This window comes from Pocillopora verrucosa, chromosome 1 (genome assembly GCF_036669915.1).
Source record: "Pocillopora verrucosa isolate sample1 chromosome 1, ASM3666991v2, whole genome shotgun sequence".
Taxonomy (NCBI): Eukaryota; Metazoa; Cnidaria; class Anthozoa; order Scleractinia; family Pocilloporidae; genus Pocillopora; species Pocillopora verrucosa.
Window position 1 is genome coordinate 9,460,314 of NC_089312.1, and position 17,378 is coordinate 9,477,691.

Here is a 17,378-nt window from a genome sequence, read left to right on the forward strand (position 1 = left end):
CCACTCTGTTGCGGTTGAAAATATTTAAGGCCACGTAAGTTGATGCCTGATGGTCGAACAATCGCTGTCTTGTCTTTATTTATGTGAGGTAGTAAGAGAAGCAGCAAAACTGAAAATCTGCGTACATATTCGACGGAAAAGGAATGCCTATACCGAATACTCCAAACGTGGTTCTCAACTTTCTACTTCGCCGGGCTAAATTTTGTTGTCATGGGAGAACTTTTTCTACACTAGACAAAAGAACGATCAGGTCTTCTCACACGAACAGTGCAAATGGAATTGCGTTTCGATCTGAGTTGAAAAGAAAAGCAAAAAGGGTCGTGGTTAAGCTTGGATCAGCTGTTATCACTAGAGATGACGAATGTGGTGTCGCTCTCGGAAGACTTGCCTCTATCGTTGAACAAGTAAGGCGCCAAATTAAATTTATTATAACAGTTGTTTCCAACTGGGTTATGAGTGCCGACAAATAAATGTACCTGTTAAGCTACTAGGATACTTCTCCTTGTAATGCATAATTGCGATCCAAGGCTGATTGCCCTCTGTTTAAGACTGTAATATTTCATCCTCATTTTAACTCTCTATCGTTTCGTTCGATCCCGAAAACATCACGCTTTGTGTTACTATAATTACACTCGCACACGTGTGTTTACTGGACCCAACCCCCAAGAACATAATTTCCATATTAAGTCATATAGGGGTCAAAATCTTTAAAGGAAAGGATAAAGCTAACCAAGAATATGACAAGAAATATTGGGTTCAATTTCTTTGAGCCATGATTTTTAACCCTCCCGCTTTCTCTCTTGTTTTAAAAGTCTCTGTAAGTTATTTCAAGTATTAAGTTATTGAGAGTATTTACCTCCAAGACGTCGTGTGGGGTTTAGATGTCAGTATAGTGGCTGAGTTTTTTTCTTGGTTTTAGTGCACCAATTCAATGACTATCAAAAGCCAGAAAAGAAAAACCCAAGTAGTTCGCGATGTTAACCAAAGATTTAAGTATTTATTTCTTAGCCAAAAGATTCTGGCAAAAATTTTGCTCTGTTGCAAGGTTAATTCATTGGACTTTTTTTTAGCTTCCTTTGTTTTTAATTCCTCCAATGCTTGTAGTTACTTTATTTTGTCACTCTACTTTTATGCAGGCTGCATGAATACATTCTAATAAAAAAAAATTTGTCTAGAAATCATCTTAGCATAGGTTGAAAATACAATATAAACTTCATGCAGACTATATGTTGTATGTTATATGAGGCAATTTTTTATTCTTAGCTAAAGTAAGTGGCAATTTCTGCTAGGCAAGATTTGTCTCACCTTCATATATCTTTCAGTTAGTATGTGCACTATGATTGGTCAATTTAGTGGGCCATATTTCACTGTGCCTGCTTCATTCAAATTTGTTGTTTGAATTTAAAGGTTGTAATCTCAGGATCTCAGAGAATTCAGGATTTCAAGGGTCAAAGGACATTAGGGACAGTGATTTTGATATATGAACTGTGACCAAAAGAATAATGCCTCAGTATAACATTTCTGGTGTACTCTGTTATCAAACAATCAGTCACAAAAGCACTTCTTTTAATTCATATTTTATACTAAAAAGCTTTAACAATTATAGATATGCTATATGGTGTAAGAAAAAGGGAATAAAAGTATAAATATCGAGCTTCTGTCCACTTTTTGCAAAACATTTCTGCCTGTGTCCCTTATTTTCAAAACAGTTCTAAGGCTTGTCATCAGTTCTATTTTGAATGCCAACATTTAGTTCAGGCTTTAATTCACTTACAATACATTTGAAAATCATGGGAAGTGCACCTGTATGAGAGAAAAGGCAAATGCTTGCCTGATAAGGAAGTGATAGCACAGTTCTTAAATCCTAGAAGGTGAAGCACTCAATAGGGCCAGCTGTTTTTCCTGTGCCATGAAAGTCCTTTTCATATATCAGGCTTATCACTGATAATTTCACACCTGTTTTGAGAAAAAAAAAACATCTTTAATGACTCACCATAAACAATGAAGATAAGTCACCCTTGCAGATGAGCCACACCCTGAGTGCAGCAACTCAAATGTTTGAAAAGCTTGTTAACAAAAATCAATAGAAATCGAGGGAGTTATTTTATGTTTGTTCTTTCATGGCACTTGCTCCCTTGTAAACCTACTAACATTGAAAACAGCAAAATACTTTGAATCCTCACTAATAATTTTGGTTGTAAGAGTATGGACATTATATCTACCAACCTAGACTCCTTTATAAATTTTACATAAAACAACAGAAAAACTTAAGGTTTTTCTTTTTTTGTCGGCTCATTCATAGCATAGAAACCAGGTATTTGATTCAGACTTTAAATTGTTGATAAATAGTATAGATTTATATGTAAATTGGAGCACATTTTCCATAATTTCTCACCCTTGATTTTTCTTGGAAAACTTTCTCTAAAAAGGTGCAGTTTATGCACCAGTGTTTTGGGTAATCAATACCATCCTACTTCTTGAGTACTGATTGCCTTAGGCTTTGGAAACATCTTGGGATTGATAAATCTATAAGGTCTGAATGTCTCACTGGTGTTATTTTTATCTGAATTTTTTTTCAATTAATTTATGTACGTTGTTATTCCTACCTTTCAGGTGTCTGAGTTACAAAATAGTGGTAGGCAAATGCTTCTGGTTACGAGTGGTGCTGTAGCTTTTGGCAAACAAAAACTTCGACATGAGATACTTCTCTCTCAGAGTGTTCGTCAAACACTCAAGCCACAAGATGTCCTGAAGGTACTGTATTTCACAACACCTATTACGTTTACACTTAGATAAGTATACCCTTAAAAAGCACCCTTGTGGCAAATTATGTTAACCCCTTAAGTCTCCCAGATCAAATTTGTAATTCTCCTTACTTTCAACCATACAATTCTCATAATATCAGTTCAGAGAATATAGTATTGGATCAACTAATTATCCCAAAATTGATATTTATCTTTATTCTCATCACTTATCTGGTTGATATTGTATTTATATTGTAAGGAGAAATTGTGTCTTGGTCACTCATGGGAGTTAATTGGTTTAAACTCCCAGTCTATGAATGTTGAAAGTTCAGCTTGAATTTTCCAACGTTAACTTTTGCAGTCTGTATTACTTATCCTTATTATCCTTAAGCAACCTCATTTTCACAAGCTATCTTTAACCTCGTTCATTATTTGTATGTCTCTGTTGTACTGGGGTCACGAGTTTTGAGCCCCAGACCTGACCAAGCCACAAGGTCTTGAAGTAAGTATTAACCCTTTTCATCCTAAGAGTGACCAGCATCTAGTTTCTCCTGACAATAATACTGCTGAATTATTCATTTTAAATCATGAGAATTAAGGAAATTGTCACAAATTAAAGAAGCTCTTGATTGTTAAACAAATTCTCCTCATCAGCACCTTAGGAAATGTATAGATAGCAGTATGGAGAATGTGCACACTGATGTTAGGTTGTAAAGGGTTAACCCTTTAGCTCCCATGAGTGACCAAGACAGAATTTCTCCTTACAATATCAACACAATGTCAACCAGATAAGTGATGAGAATAAAGAAAAATATCAATTTGGGCATAATTAGTTGTCCTAATACTTATTTCTCTGAACTAACATTGTATAGTTGACAGTAACAAGAATTACAAATGTGATCTGGGAGCTAAAGGGTTAAGGAGAATTTGTGCTACCTTTGTTATGACATCTGCAAATAGTTAGTCTTCTCAAATAACAATGAAAAAAAGTTGGATCCCTATCCTGCATCTTTTTTATATGCATTAGGGATGCTAACCAACCCAAGCTCTTCTTGCAAAGAGTAGGGAATGTAGCTCAATCCCAGTGTTGTGGTTTGGCCTTGTTTCTAAACATTTCAAAATTAAGGGAGAATGTGCTATATAAATGCATCTTTATCATTCCAGTTATCATTATCTATATGATTATAAATGAGCCCCATCTAGGGGAATCATCTGATGTGCAAACTCAAAATAATTCAAATTAATAATAATTTTGTACCAAGACAATCACTCTCTGCTTGACAATGACAATCTGTACAAAGATAGATCTTCAAAATGTACAGACGCAGGAAATAATGTACAGAACAGTATTTTGTTACCATTAGCCTTATCATTACCTTCATATAATGTACTCAGTTAGAAATACTGTGTTCTTGTAGTCAAGGCCTTATATTGAACCAAGAGCATGTGCAGCTGTAGGTCAGGGAGGATTGTTGTCACTCTATGAAGCCATGTTTCAGCAGTATGGCCTGACTTGTGGACAGGTATGTTTAAAGATTATTGTAAGAGATTATTTTGCTTCAAAATTCAAACCTAGTGGTATTTAGGTGATTCTCCGATATGATACACAGTGGAAATAATTAGGGATCTCTGAGCACACAAATCATAATTTCATTTTCTTTTGTCATAAGTTAAAGCAAAATACCACTTTTTCCTGCTTTTGCACTAAGAAACTTGTAATTCATTGAGGACTGAAGGTTTTTTTGAGAAAGAAAAATTGAAGGCAAAATAACAGGTACAAGGAGCACATTGTATACCTTTATTGTCAATGTCTTTCATTTCATTTCATTATTCGCATTTATTATAAAGGTCAACTGGAGAGTATCCGGGGGAGGAGGGGTGGGGCAGGGGTAATACTTATCAAAAGTGCTGTCAGTATTTTGCTTGAAAAGTGTTCTTTTACAATGATGTGTCATCAGTTGGGGCTACAACATTGGTGCCACATTGACTAATTAATTGCAAAAAAATCTTATCAGACAAATGTTTCAGCAAGCAGTATTTGAATCTTAAATCATGGTATTACTTAAATTAGACTTTGGAGAAGTTGTTTGTGGTCAGACTTCCACTTTGCTTCTTGTTTTCTTTCAGTTACTGTTGATTGTGTGTGGGTAGAGTGGAGAACCTTTTTTGACCATTTCCCATCTTGTGTCTAACTACATCACTCCCTGTCAGGTTTTTCTTTCTCAGAGTTAGTGTACTGTTGAAATTACACATTTTCAAGCATGTTTTTAGCTTTTCAGTTTTTAAGCTCAAATTTGATAATTTTGGTTAAGGACCATTATTGCAGCAAGTTCTTTTTTTTGCGAGGGAAGGGGGGGGGGGGATATTAGTGGTATTGTTATGTCTTTATGGAAAACCAGTAAGCATTTCATCCATGTTAAAGAAAGTTTTATTGTGATCATTAAAAAATTGCGGAATGTCTATCACAGCAAGAATTATTAACATTATGCTTTGCAGGTGCTGATCACAAAGCAGGATGTATCTGATAAATACTCACTGGATAACTTAAGGTCAACAGTGGAGGAGTTAATTTCCATGAACTGTATTCCAATAATAAACGAGAATGATGTTGTGGCATCACCTCCAGGCATGGATTTAGATTTGGCAGGGGTGAGTACAATTAAATTCTTGTTACAGTTCACAGTTTGAACCTGGGGTCAACATTAGATTGGGAAGTCTGAGGATCCAGCTAAGTTGTCTCAAGCAGCACACTGTTGTAGGTAGTGGTGACTGATATTTTTAGAACTTTAGCGGGCATCATCAGAATCTTTCTCAGGAACACCATCTCCTGGATTATCAGACTACACAATTATCAAGTAATAAGTGATAATAATCATCAAATAATCAAGTGCAATTTTATTGATACATGTGGATAGATGTACTTTCATGACTTATGGAAATAACACTCACATTTCACACATTAGAGTGAATTTGAAAACCAAGCGTGACAGAATTTGCTGTAAATTGGATGACAGAATTCTTCTGAGCATGTAGATGGACTGCAACATCATTTTTTCATATTTTGGTCTCTTTGATCAGTTACACATAATTCTCATGTCTTCCCTTAGGTGAAGCTATCAGACAAATTTATAAGGATTTTGTTGAAAAAATTCCCTTGGTAGTAGTATATTTATGTATACATGTTGTAGTTGGAGTGGTGTGAGTTAAAACAGTCTCTAAGAATCTTGAAGTTTCTTTCTGAATGAGGAGTAATGTACTGTAGAACAAAGGAGAGTACAAATCAAACCAGCAATAGTTTGAATTCATTTTGACTTAAAATACATTTTAAACTGCATCACTAATTTTATCCTGTGTCATGTAGGAAGGTATCCCATAGGTTATGTGCCTACACTGTTCATTATTCTCTTCCATTGTTTGGCCATAGACTACAACTTAATGTTAGTCAGACAGAGTAAAGCATCATTTGGGGAATGAATTTTCTAAGAGAGTGAAAATTTGTTCCTTTTTTAGAGAAACACTCACCCAAACTGCTAGTTACAAATGGATTAACAACAAGACACAAATAAAGCATTTTTTCCTCTCATGAAATTTACCATCAATTGGCTTCGATACTTAGGTTTCAACAATTTTTTAAAAATATGTTTGGTCTGTTTGTCCCCTTTAATAAAGAAATTAGATATTCAATTGACATGATATGTTAATTGCCCACCAAGTTACTCTTGCAATTCAGAGCAGAAGCTCAATTTCAATGAAAAATTCTAACTTCTTAGTTTTTTTTCCTAATTTTCAGAAGCCTTAGAAGGTTTTTTATATCCAATTCTGAGTTCTGAATAACATTTGAAGTTTGAGGTCCTATTATTTGACAGATGGTTGGTCTGAAGAATTTCAGGCAGGCAAATTTCATGAGCCTGTTTAAAGCAAACCCAAATACAGTGTACTGTGCATCTACTTTTAGAAACTTAAAGAAGCTGTGTAATATTTTTTTCCAAATTAAAAATTGATGTCCAAATTCTCCATTTGAAATATGTGGTAGAATTTTTTAATGGATATTTAGATTACGTTGTTTTTGGTATGTAAGAAGGTGTCAGTGTGAGTGGTCCATGGAAATTTTTTGGCTGATTCCTCTTTCAGCATTTCCTGGGTGAGAAAGTCAATTTGTTCCACCTCTTCCCCAGCCTGATCAGATCAAAAGTTAATGAATGACCTTTAATTTCAGCCTTTAGAACTGAATAAGTCTTTGTATGATCTACTTATTGAACAAAAATTATTTTAAAATTATTTCACCTTTTTATGATTTGCTCTCCACTTGCTTTCACTTGTTTACACCACATTAATGTTGTCAAATTTATCATTTAAAACTGGTCTTCAAAGTGTCTCTTTCATTTGTATGAAATGTGTTCATCAAAATAATCAATTTTTTTGCCAAATAGAGATTTAAGTCACGTATTAATTCATACTTTTCATAAATTCAACACCCAGTTCTAAGATTTTTTTTCATCATTTTTGCCCTTGAGTGTTTCCTTTATTTGTTAGGTGCACATAATTTGTCCACTGCCATGTACATCTTTCATTTCACACAGTTTGCTTGGTTGACCTTTTCCCCCAGACATACACCTTCTTGTGCTGAATTCTTTTTAGTTATGTCAGTATTACTCATTCTAGCATATGAAGTTGGCAGTTTTCTCTCTGCATTGAGAGTTTTTGACTTTTTTATTATTTTGGAAGTCGTGAATTTTTTTCCATCTGTTTGTCAAAACTGTCTCAATATTTTTAAGCAAACTTTTCAAGTCAGAATAGTTTAGTGAGCTATATTAGGTAGATAGCATTTCAATAAGCAGTTCTAGAACCTTTTCATAACCATCCAAGGGAGGGTCATATCCTGGAAAACTCTAGGGGGAATTACATAAATTGTATGCTCTCATCAGGCACAACTTTTGAAGAAAATCAATTGAAACAAACTTAAATTTTCAGACTGGTAAGAACTTAGCTTGCAAGCAGAACATTAGAAGTGCTTCAACAAAGCTTTTCTGGCCAGTGGAAGAAGACATGTTGAAGTTTGAAACCTTGAACAACACAAGCCAATGAGAGGTTGGCAAGGGATCTAGCAATGATAGTTTGTGCCAGATCTGTTACAGACCTCTCACCAGCTTGCTTTACTCAAAGTCTTAAACTTACTTATGGTTGAAGAAACGCTAAGCCACAATGCCAATAACTTGAGAGCCAGAGTGCTCACAGGCTAGTGGGGTCTCCTTCACTGTATAAGTGTGTTGATATCTTTTGAAATGACTCAGCACTGAGGCAAAATTGGCAGGAATCATCTGTGACCATTAGGCAGTGATTGTTCCTTTATATTATATGACAACATATCTCTTTTGACAAAGTAGATTAAAGTCCTTGATTTCTGAACATACTAGATAAAAGAGGTTTCAGCGACAATTTCTGTTGGAAATTAGTAGTTGGTTATGAGGAGCATACGGATGAAAGGATTGTGCTCTTTACTCACTGAGAAGTCTCCTGAGGGGTAGGGTGAGGAGGAAAGACAGTGTATAAAATGCTGCGTACACTCATCCATTACAGCTGTAACAGGGTAATGTAGTGTTATCAACTGAGTTGAAAATGTAAATTGGCCACCGTAAAGAGTTCAAATTTCAATTGCTCTGAAGAAGGACTAACACTTGAAATGTCAGGCTGTAAACTCTTTACAGTGGCCAATTTACGTTTTCAACTCAGTAGTTAACACTAAATTACCCTGTTATACCCTCCCACCAATGTAGCACCACAGTTTCCTCAGAAACTTACCCCCCTCTACTCATTGCAGTTGTAGTTTCATTCAAATTTTTCTCTGAGTTGTATGAGTTGTATGGCTCTGCTATGTTTTAAATTCTGAGAAGGAGCAGTATGCATCAACCTTTCCATTCACATCCCATGCTTTTTAAGTAATTCTTCTTATTTAGTCTTGTTTGGCCCCATTATACTTAAACTGTAGAAAGAGGCAGTCTGCACCACCCATCCACTTGATTCCCCTTCAGAAATTGTTTCTCTAAGATACGCTATATACCAGAGGACTTGGTGGTAGCCTTAATGAAGAAGAATTGAATCTAATTTTACAGGGTTGTCAGAGAGCTTCTGAGTAGGCTGCATTATTGTGGAATTTGCTTTCTGTCCCATGCCAAAGAAACCAAGGAAATTGTCCAGTTATATTGACTGAGTGGCCAAAAGCATGAAACTCACTTTTTTTGAAAACCTTTTTCATACAATTCAAGTTAAGACAAAGTTTTATGTACAATTTAGCTCAGTCAGAATGTAGTTAAAAGCTAGACAATGAATTTTTCTAATACTTTCATTGTCTCCTTCCCTTACATGCACTATTGTTCCAACTTGATAAGATGGCCAGGGCACCGGTAAGTAATATTTTCACTCACAAATCCCTAATTCAGTCACTCACCAGCATTTAGAGAGTTCAGTTGTTACTAGAAGTCATAGTTAGTGAATACAGAAGTTGAAACTTTGTTATTTGTTTCCTGGTTAATATCAATTTCAAAGACTGTCTATCAAACACAGAGCATGAAAAATACAGTTTATTTGCAGAAAATATGAATGAGTGCCAAAAAAATCTTTGTTTAGGCTTCAGATCCCTTAAAACTGAAGACACCCAATCAAAGTACAGCATCTACATGTTCATTGTGAATTCATAGTCAGACTTAAAAATTGCCTTTGGTCCACCAGTAAGTGAAACATTAATATTTTGTGGTAGCGTATCAGAGACTGACCTCAATTTTTAGGATATCATGCATTTTTGGCATTAGCACATGGCTGCAGTGGGTCAGCCTGGCATTTGCAGCTTTTAATCCTTTAACTCCTAAGATCTGATTGTAAATTCTCCCCTCTAGCTGCTACACATTTCCTTATAAACTAGTTATAAGAATTTAGTGTCAAATCAAGATAAAAAGTTCTGCCTGATTAGTTTTGAGTATTCTCATTGTCTGTTTGCTGGGTAATGTATGGATACTCTGGGGAGAAGTTACATTTTGATCACTTCTGGGAGTTAAAAGTTCAACCAATTCTCTGGTCTGAATTAACTTACTCATTGAATTGTTTGCTGGTCCTGCTTAATGCACCCAGGTATTCCAGTTCTAAAACATTGAAATTGAAGGACAGACGGCTTTTCTAGTGAAAGGCAGATGAACACTTGTTTGTAATCTCGGCCTAATTTTGTGATTTTTTTTTTTTTGCATCACTGGACTCTTTCATCTCGTTTCCTTTGTTGAGATCAGTGGAATTTTGGCGGAGATTAACATATATCTTGTCCTTACAATATCTTTGCATTAAATCTTAACACCCTAACATCAGTATGAATATTCTCCACACTGTTCTCTATACATTTCGTATGGTACTGACTGGGAGAATTTGTTTGACAATCAATTGCTTCTGTGGTTGGTGATCATTTGATCTATTCTCAGTACCCTAATGTTTGATTTAGCAGTCATATTGTAAGAAAAAAATAGCATGATGCTCATCACTCTCAGGATTAATCACGGACAAACTTGAGAGTAATCACTGTATCCGCAACATCGCAGATACAAACCCTACAATTCTGCCGGTGTTCTGAAAATATAGGAATCTTAGCTTAAGATATAATTTTCAGTTGAGTGTCGAAAGAAATTCGGGATTGCGTTGGGGTTTTACATAACTTTGCTTTGTGATTGGCCCAGAAAACTCGCCCCACCTTCTCAATCAATCAGATGCGAAACTAAAAACCAACCGGCTTGGTCGCAGGTGTTTTCCCGCGCGCTTCAAGCAGTTTACTCTTTTTCACTTTGAGTTCTCATTCATTTGGCGAATGACTATGTAAAAATTTTGGCCATTGGGATTACATAGCGTTTGTTCTTTTGACATTTAATTAAAAAGTGCTCTATTTATTAAAGTTTGATATTCTCTTGCAAGTGTAATGATCGGGGAAGTATGATTCACTGAATTTAAAGAAACTCCTCAGAGACTCTTGTCAAAGAAATTTGCTATAGTTGGGCATATACAATTAACTGTTCTTATTTCACAAGTCTTCTTTGCAAGACTTCTACGACGATCTAGCAAGTTTCATCTTCAAAAAGTTTAAGCTCTCAGAGACTCCCTGTTCAAAATCTGGCAAGTTTGATTTTAGACACGGCGAACTGTTCAGGAAAACTTCTCATATTTATTGTTTAACTCTCAGGAAAGTCTTTCTTGATATTATTGTGAAGCTTCTGCATAAATGTGGATTTGATTAGAACGTGTCTGTTACTCTAGTGTTCTAAGAAAAATATCCGATTCTTGTTGTTTTCATCAGGTGATAAGTGTAAAGGACAATGACAGTTTATCTTCCTTGCTCTCAGTGGAACTGAAGGCAGATTTGCTGTTGATATTATCAGATGTGCAGGGCATTTACAGCGGCCCTCCTGACTTGCCCGAGTCTCGCCTTCTGGACACATTCAGGCCAGCGGACGTCAGTAATATTGAATTTGGAGAAAAGTCACGTGTTGGCAGAGGAGGCATGGAGTCTAAAGTGAAGGTTCGTACTTAATCATACGTGATAACCATACATAATCTTAATTAGGGGATTAATTGGGGCTCTTACTTGATGTAGAAGATACAGTATACGTCACACTATTGTGACTATTGTGTATACTGTATCTTCTACACCAAGTAAGAGCCACTATTGGTCATTATCTATCGCGGGGGGGGGGGGGGAGAGAGGGTTCGGAGAAATGTTTTTACTTGGCTCTAGTAGTTTTTAGAGGGAAGACTGCCAATGAGCGGGGATTGTTAGAATATTACAGATTCTCGAAAGGAGGTTAGGAGAATTTTATTTTGACGCAACCAAAATCCTCAGAGAATTTTCGACACTGTATCGCATTGAAATTCCCGTTCGTAAGTGACGAGCTGTCATTCAAAAACATGGTGATACAACATTATTTTTGACGTGATAAAATTATAATAAAAGTAAAGGCGAAAAGGATACTGAATTTTAAGGAAAACTTGAAGTCAGAAAGACAGGTATTTTAAGTCCACCTCACTGAAATTCAGCCAAGTCATACAAATTTTGTACGATCCATATATAGGTAGGGTTTTTTCAATTTATAATTTGAGTACATCTTAGTTACAGTACAGTACCGTTTTCAGAGTTATCCACTCGGTAGAATATTTCGAAAATCTCCGTTTTCAGTGGATTAGACTGAACGCCAGGCATAACCGTAAGTCACAGCACGGTGTGGACGGCGCCTCACAGTAAATTTAGTATGAGTCCTAAATCGTTTTATAACTCTTTTACAAAGGCAAGTTTGCGTTTGAATCTTGGGGAAAGAAAGATCGAAACAGTTTCGCTTGGCGTGTCTACGTGTGCAATTAACTGTTGAAGAAAAAGACTTATCGAATCTGAACGATAAATTATTTCAACTCGTACCTTCATCATTTTTTTTTTACCTCTGCATGACTCTTCAGGCCGCAGCCTGGGCACTAGAGAGAGGTACGAGTGTTGTTATAGCCAATGGTACTGGCAGTGACTACGTCATTCGTGAGGTTCTGGATGGCCGGAAGGTTGGCACATTCTTCACTATGGTCGACGAACCAGGGCCATCTGTAGAGAATCAGGCTGCGGCAGGTACGTCAGAATGTACCTCAGTCCATGTCATCGTCATTTTGTTGTTCACCTTACCGTGATTGGTTCGAAAATGAGAGCAGCAGGCTAATCAGAAAGCGAGTTATATTAGATCGAAACTTGATTGTTATTGTTTTTATGTTTAAAATTCTCGCTGAGTACGAACTCTAATGGCCATCTGATACTGGTTCATTTCGAACTAAAGTTACATATTTAAAAATCTTGAGGAGAAGAATCCTTAAATGAAAAAAATTGGAATGTTAACTGGTCATGTTCTCACAGGATTTGTGAAAATATTGATTTCAGATGCTATAATGCAAGATGGGGGCAGTTTTGTAGATATGGTTTCTCCCCCTCACCGAAGACTAGTGGTTAGGTTATTCCCATGTGATGGTATGCCGAGAGATCAAGGTTGATCATGTGACTGTACTAAACAACTGCATGGAATTTTGCACTTTCCTCTCGGGATATACTAGTTTTATTGAATTTTTTTCTTAGATTATAATTTATCTTTCTTTTTTCTGCGAAAATGTGTTCTTCAGTTTTTTTTAATTCTTTTTTTCTTAGCTCGAAAGGGAGGAAGAGCTCTGCAAGCACTGACCGCTGCCCAGGTACGGTTGTAGACTTCTGTTAAACGCCTATAGTCAAGTAATTGTTTACTCTTCATTTAATTCCTTTTTCAGGTGTAGCTAGCAGAACAGGAAAGAGTTTTTTTTGCGCTTTCAGTCGAACGGAGGCAAACGCAAGGCGAGCGCAAGTAACACGTTCCTCCCCTCGCACTTGACTCGCACTTCGCGCTCGCCTCTTACTTGCCTCCGTTCGATTAATGAAACGCAAAAATACTACGTCTGTCGTGCAGGCTAGTTCAGGTCATTTCAAATCATCCAGATTTTTCAACTTGATTCCAGAACGAGAAATTCGGCAAAAAATGACGCAAAATTCCCTTTGGCTAAGAGGTAGCGCTCGGTATTCGTTAGCATCTTTTTTTTTTCTTCTCCCTCTCTCTCTCTCTCGCTTTGCTTTACTCAGCCTAGTTTTCGAAGCTCGACTTGGAGTCAAGTCTCCTCATGTCTTATATGTTATTTCAATATTCAAACTTCACGTGTTGTTTTGCGGTTTATGTGATGCGCTTTTGTTTTTCTTCTTATGTGTTTCGTTCAGCGGGCCAGAATCATCTACAAATTAGCTAACCTTGTAATGGAACGCAAGGATCAGATTTTAGACGCTAACTCTTTGTCTCTCTTTGTTTTCCTCGGCCTAATTTTTTGAAGCTCGACTCGGAGTCAAGTCCCCTCATGCCTTATCTGTTATTTCAATACTCAAACTTCGCGTGTTGTTTTGCAGTTTAAGTGATGTGCTTTTGTTTTTCTTTTTATGTGTTTTGTTCAGCGGGCCAGAATCATTTACAAGTTGGCTGACCTTCTAATCGAACGTAAGGATCAGATTTTAGACGCTAACTCCAAAGATCTGGACCATGCTCGGTTTGAGGGACGACTACCGGCTCCCATGATGGCCAGATTGCTTTTGACGCCGTCCAAACTTGAAAATCTTGCTCAGGGACTGAGACAGATTGCGGACTCCTCTCACAACATCCTGGGTCGTGTTCTTAAACGAACCAAAATCGCTCAAGGTCTAGAACTGAAACAGGAAACTGTTCCAATTGGAGTGCTTCTCGTGATTTTTGAATCTCGCCCAGATGCTCTAGTGCAGGTACAGCTGTGGTCAATTAACAATTGGTTCATACGTCAGCGTGCGTTCATCGAGATTTGAAGCACGCAGGAAGTTTGGAGAGCACGAAAGATGCGTAAGAGTTGCTCTCGGCTACGCCTCGAGCAGCTCTAGCTTCTTGAGTGCTCTTCAAACTTCCAAGTGCTTCATATCTCGATGAACGCACAGCTGACGTATGAACCAATTGTTTTATAACATGTTCAACCAGATGGAAAATTTTTTTCCTCGAGGGATTTGTTTGCTGACGTCGAATTTACACAAATTTACTAGCTATGTTATAACACATGTTGATTATTACTCGTGTGTATGAGATACGGCTACTGAACGTTGTTTTAAACAGAAAGATACGACCTCTTAGAAAACAGAATGGATATAAGGGTTGCTATTGGTTGAGTCAAATATCTAAGCATCATTTCACTGTAGTATTGACATGTATTTAAATAAATCACGCAGTATTGCCGCGCGTATGTTTTCAATGGAAAACAACTCTGTTCCATCCAAAAGTCACTTGTGAACTACGTTGAGAATTGATTTTGTTCTCTAGTTATCTAAAATTCTAGATTAAAAGTGTGTGTAAAACATAGCTTATGCCTAAACGACTTTACATAATACTATAAGATTTAGAAGTTGACTTTACGTGGCGTTAAGATATGGACAGTATTTGTTTGCTCATTGTTTGTTCCTTTGTTTGCTGTTTTTGTGTATTGTTGCTGTTTTTGTTGTTTTGTTGTTATTTATGTTTTATTTTGTTTGTTAGTTTACTGCTTGAGTTGAGGTGAAGTTAAATTATTACACTAAAGTTCTGCTTTCGTAAACCCCAGGTGTCTTTAACCTCACATAAAGAAGACGAAAGGGATTTTTTTCTTTCTCTGGTTTTGTTTGTTCATGTATTTGTTTGCTTTCCTCCTCTTAAGCTGGATTTTTTTTCTCCAAGGTTGCCTCTCTAGCTATCAGCACAGGCAATGGTTTGCTTCTGAAGGGTGGCAAAGAAGCTTATCACAGCAACAGATGTCTTCACAGTCTTGTTGCAGAGGCTCTGTCGATGTACGTTCCTCCGGAAGCTGTTAGTTTGGTAAGTTTTGCGACGGTTCTGAGTGATTGCAATTTTTACCTCAAAATTGAATTTTTCTGCCCTCAATTTCAACCTTCTTAACTGTTTTGCATTTAAATTTACTTCCCACACTGAATTTGGACTTAATAGCTTTCAGTATGTGTTTTACACTCTCAATGATTTCTTGGAACGAGCTTCGAAAATCTTTTGACTTCCAAAACAGGAAAAGTGGATACCTGTTCCAGGCGTTTATTCAGACCGCATTTCGATCGGGTGTCATAAAAACAGTTTTAAGTGCTGGAAAATACGAATAACTATTTCGCCTCTGTTTTAGTTTTGGATCTGATCGGTTGAGGAAGTAGTAGGAGTTTTCTGTCCCAATGGCGAGGTGCAGTAAAGTAAACCCAAGTAAAAGGGATTCCGAATTACTTTGAACACTTAAGTGGAAATTTTTCTAATAAACGAAGCGCGATTGTAGCGAAAGTGTGTCAAATGAAGGAATTTTGCGTGTACCCATCCCCGTTCTTTTCGCTCGCCGTTTACTGAATTCCGGGCGATCATTTCTCTTGGAAACCTTGTCATAGATCTGTCATCGAACTCTGTGAGCCGAGTGCAACCCTGTCAGTGCTGTAGTCTTTATATACTGATCGTGTATTTATTATGATAGGTCAGTACTCGAGAAGAGGTAAATGATCTACTTCAGTTGGATAAATATCTGGACTTAGTCATCCCGCGAGGCTCCAGTGAGATGATTGAGCGCATCCAGACAGAGAGCAAAGGAATTCCTGTTCTTGGGCATGCTGAGGGAATTTGCCATGTGTATGTCGATAAAGATGCAGATCTTGAAATAGCCACCAAGATTGGTAAGGATTATTTAACTCATTATTGTACCTTATGCTTGGTGAGGGAAGCGTTCCTTTGCTGATTTTGCTTAATTTTCAATTGGAAGTCGTGATGACCCGCGATTGCTTAACTTCGCACCGTGATTGGTTTAGAAAACTCACAGCTCTCTCCTAACCAATCATCTTTGATTCGGGTGCGAATGATGCGACACGAACACGCATTTTGCAATCTTCAGCATAACTTCGTGGATACTGCTTGCGGTTCTTGTGCGTGGCATCAAAACCGCAACTTGGATTCACTGTGCCTCAAGGATCATGGAATACGAAAATTTTGGTTCGCTTCAATTTCCAGTAATAGCCAACACCTTTAAAAATTTATTCACCTGGATGTTCAAACGCGCGGAACGTACTGGGCCCAACAAGGCTGAAAATGTTAGTCAACAATGAATATTTTACCGAGCTTTCATGGGCAATATCTTCAAACTAAACCGTTCTTCAATCGCTGACCCGTTTGGGCCTAATGATTGCCAAGAGAAACATTCGGATGTGAGTGGTCGTACATTTACAACCGTTAAACTTCACTTGATCATCTGTATTTTGGTTAAATTATGTTCTATTCTTTCCGTTTGTAGTGGTGGATTCCAAATGCGATTATCCTGCAGCTTGCAATGCTATGGAGACTCTTTTGGTACACAGGGATCTCATAAGGTCACCATTTCTGGAACGGATGCTGAAGGCTCTTAGAGAAAAAGGAGTAAGTCGAAAACCCTTTAATCCCTAACATTAGTATGCGCTTTTTCCAAACTGCACTCTATACATTTCCAATGATAATAGCAGGAGTTTCTTTAGTTGGTGATCATTTCCCATATTTTCATGACTTCAACATTTGAATCAGAAGTGATAATGTAAGTGGAAAATACATGTTAGTCACTCCAAAGGGTTAGAGAGTTAATGTCCTATAACACACTGCTTTGAACTTGTTGTGGTGGATGCAACATGAGCGCGTGAGGTAAGTTCGCTTCTAGGAAAGTTTTTTAGCGTTGCTTTTCAACGGTTATAAATTTTTGCGCGTTATTTTGCACAAGTGATATCTTTTTTATCGTTCCTCACGTTCTTTGCGTCAAAATCGCGAAATTTGACAAAACTATGAGGAGACCGCGTTGAGTTAAATTGAAGCACAAAACTGGACATTTTTTTAAGTCAGTGCGCTTTATTTGTCCGCCGCTAACCTACGTAAGTTCGTTCATTACACATGCTGGACGAAATGTGCGTCCTCCAAAGTAAAGACCACCAATAACTACAATAACGCTTTTTCAGTAGCACGCCGTTTGCAAATTTTGCTTTTTCTATTTCTCCGTCCTATCGATTTTATTTGTCTTTTT

General features: G+C 37.1%; 1 protein-coding gene across 2 annotated transcripts in view; it reads left to right on the top strand.

Annotated features, from left to right (window-relative positions):
- Window positions 1–17,378, top strand: part of LOC131773710 (delta-1-pyrroline-5-carboxylate synthase-like) — a 21,069-nt gene continuing 3,691 nt past the window's right edge. The window contains exons 1-12 of one of the 2 annotated variants that reach the window (XM_059089651.2): window positions 1–404; window positions 2,614–2,754; window positions 4,163–4,267; window positions 5,241–5,393; window positions 9,131–9,145; window positions 11,068–11,289; window positions 12,219–12,378; window positions 12,943–12,986; window positions 13,765–14,085; window positions 15,038–15,175; window positions 15,822–16,017; window positions 16,629–16,750. In XM_059089651.2, the coding sequence (XP_058945634.2) occupies window positions 144–404; window positions 2,614–2,754; window positions 4,163–4,267; window positions 5,241–5,393; window positions 9,131–9,145; window positions 11,068–11,289; window positions 12,219–12,378; window positions 12,943–12,986; window positions 13,765–14,085; window positions 15,038–15,175; window positions 15,822–16,017; window positions 16,629–16,750 (1,878 nt within the window). In that variant the 5' untranslated portion in view covers window positions 1–143. The remainder of the gene's footprint in view (window positions 405–2,613; window positions 2,755–4,162; window positions 4,268–5,240; window positions 5,394–9,130; window positions 9,146–11,067; window positions 11,290–12,218; window positions 12,379–12,942; window positions 12,987–13,764; window positions 14,086–15,037; window positions 15,176–15,821; window positions 16,018–16,628; window positions 16,751–17,378) is intronic. The other variant, XM_059089652.2, reaches the window with a different exon arrangement.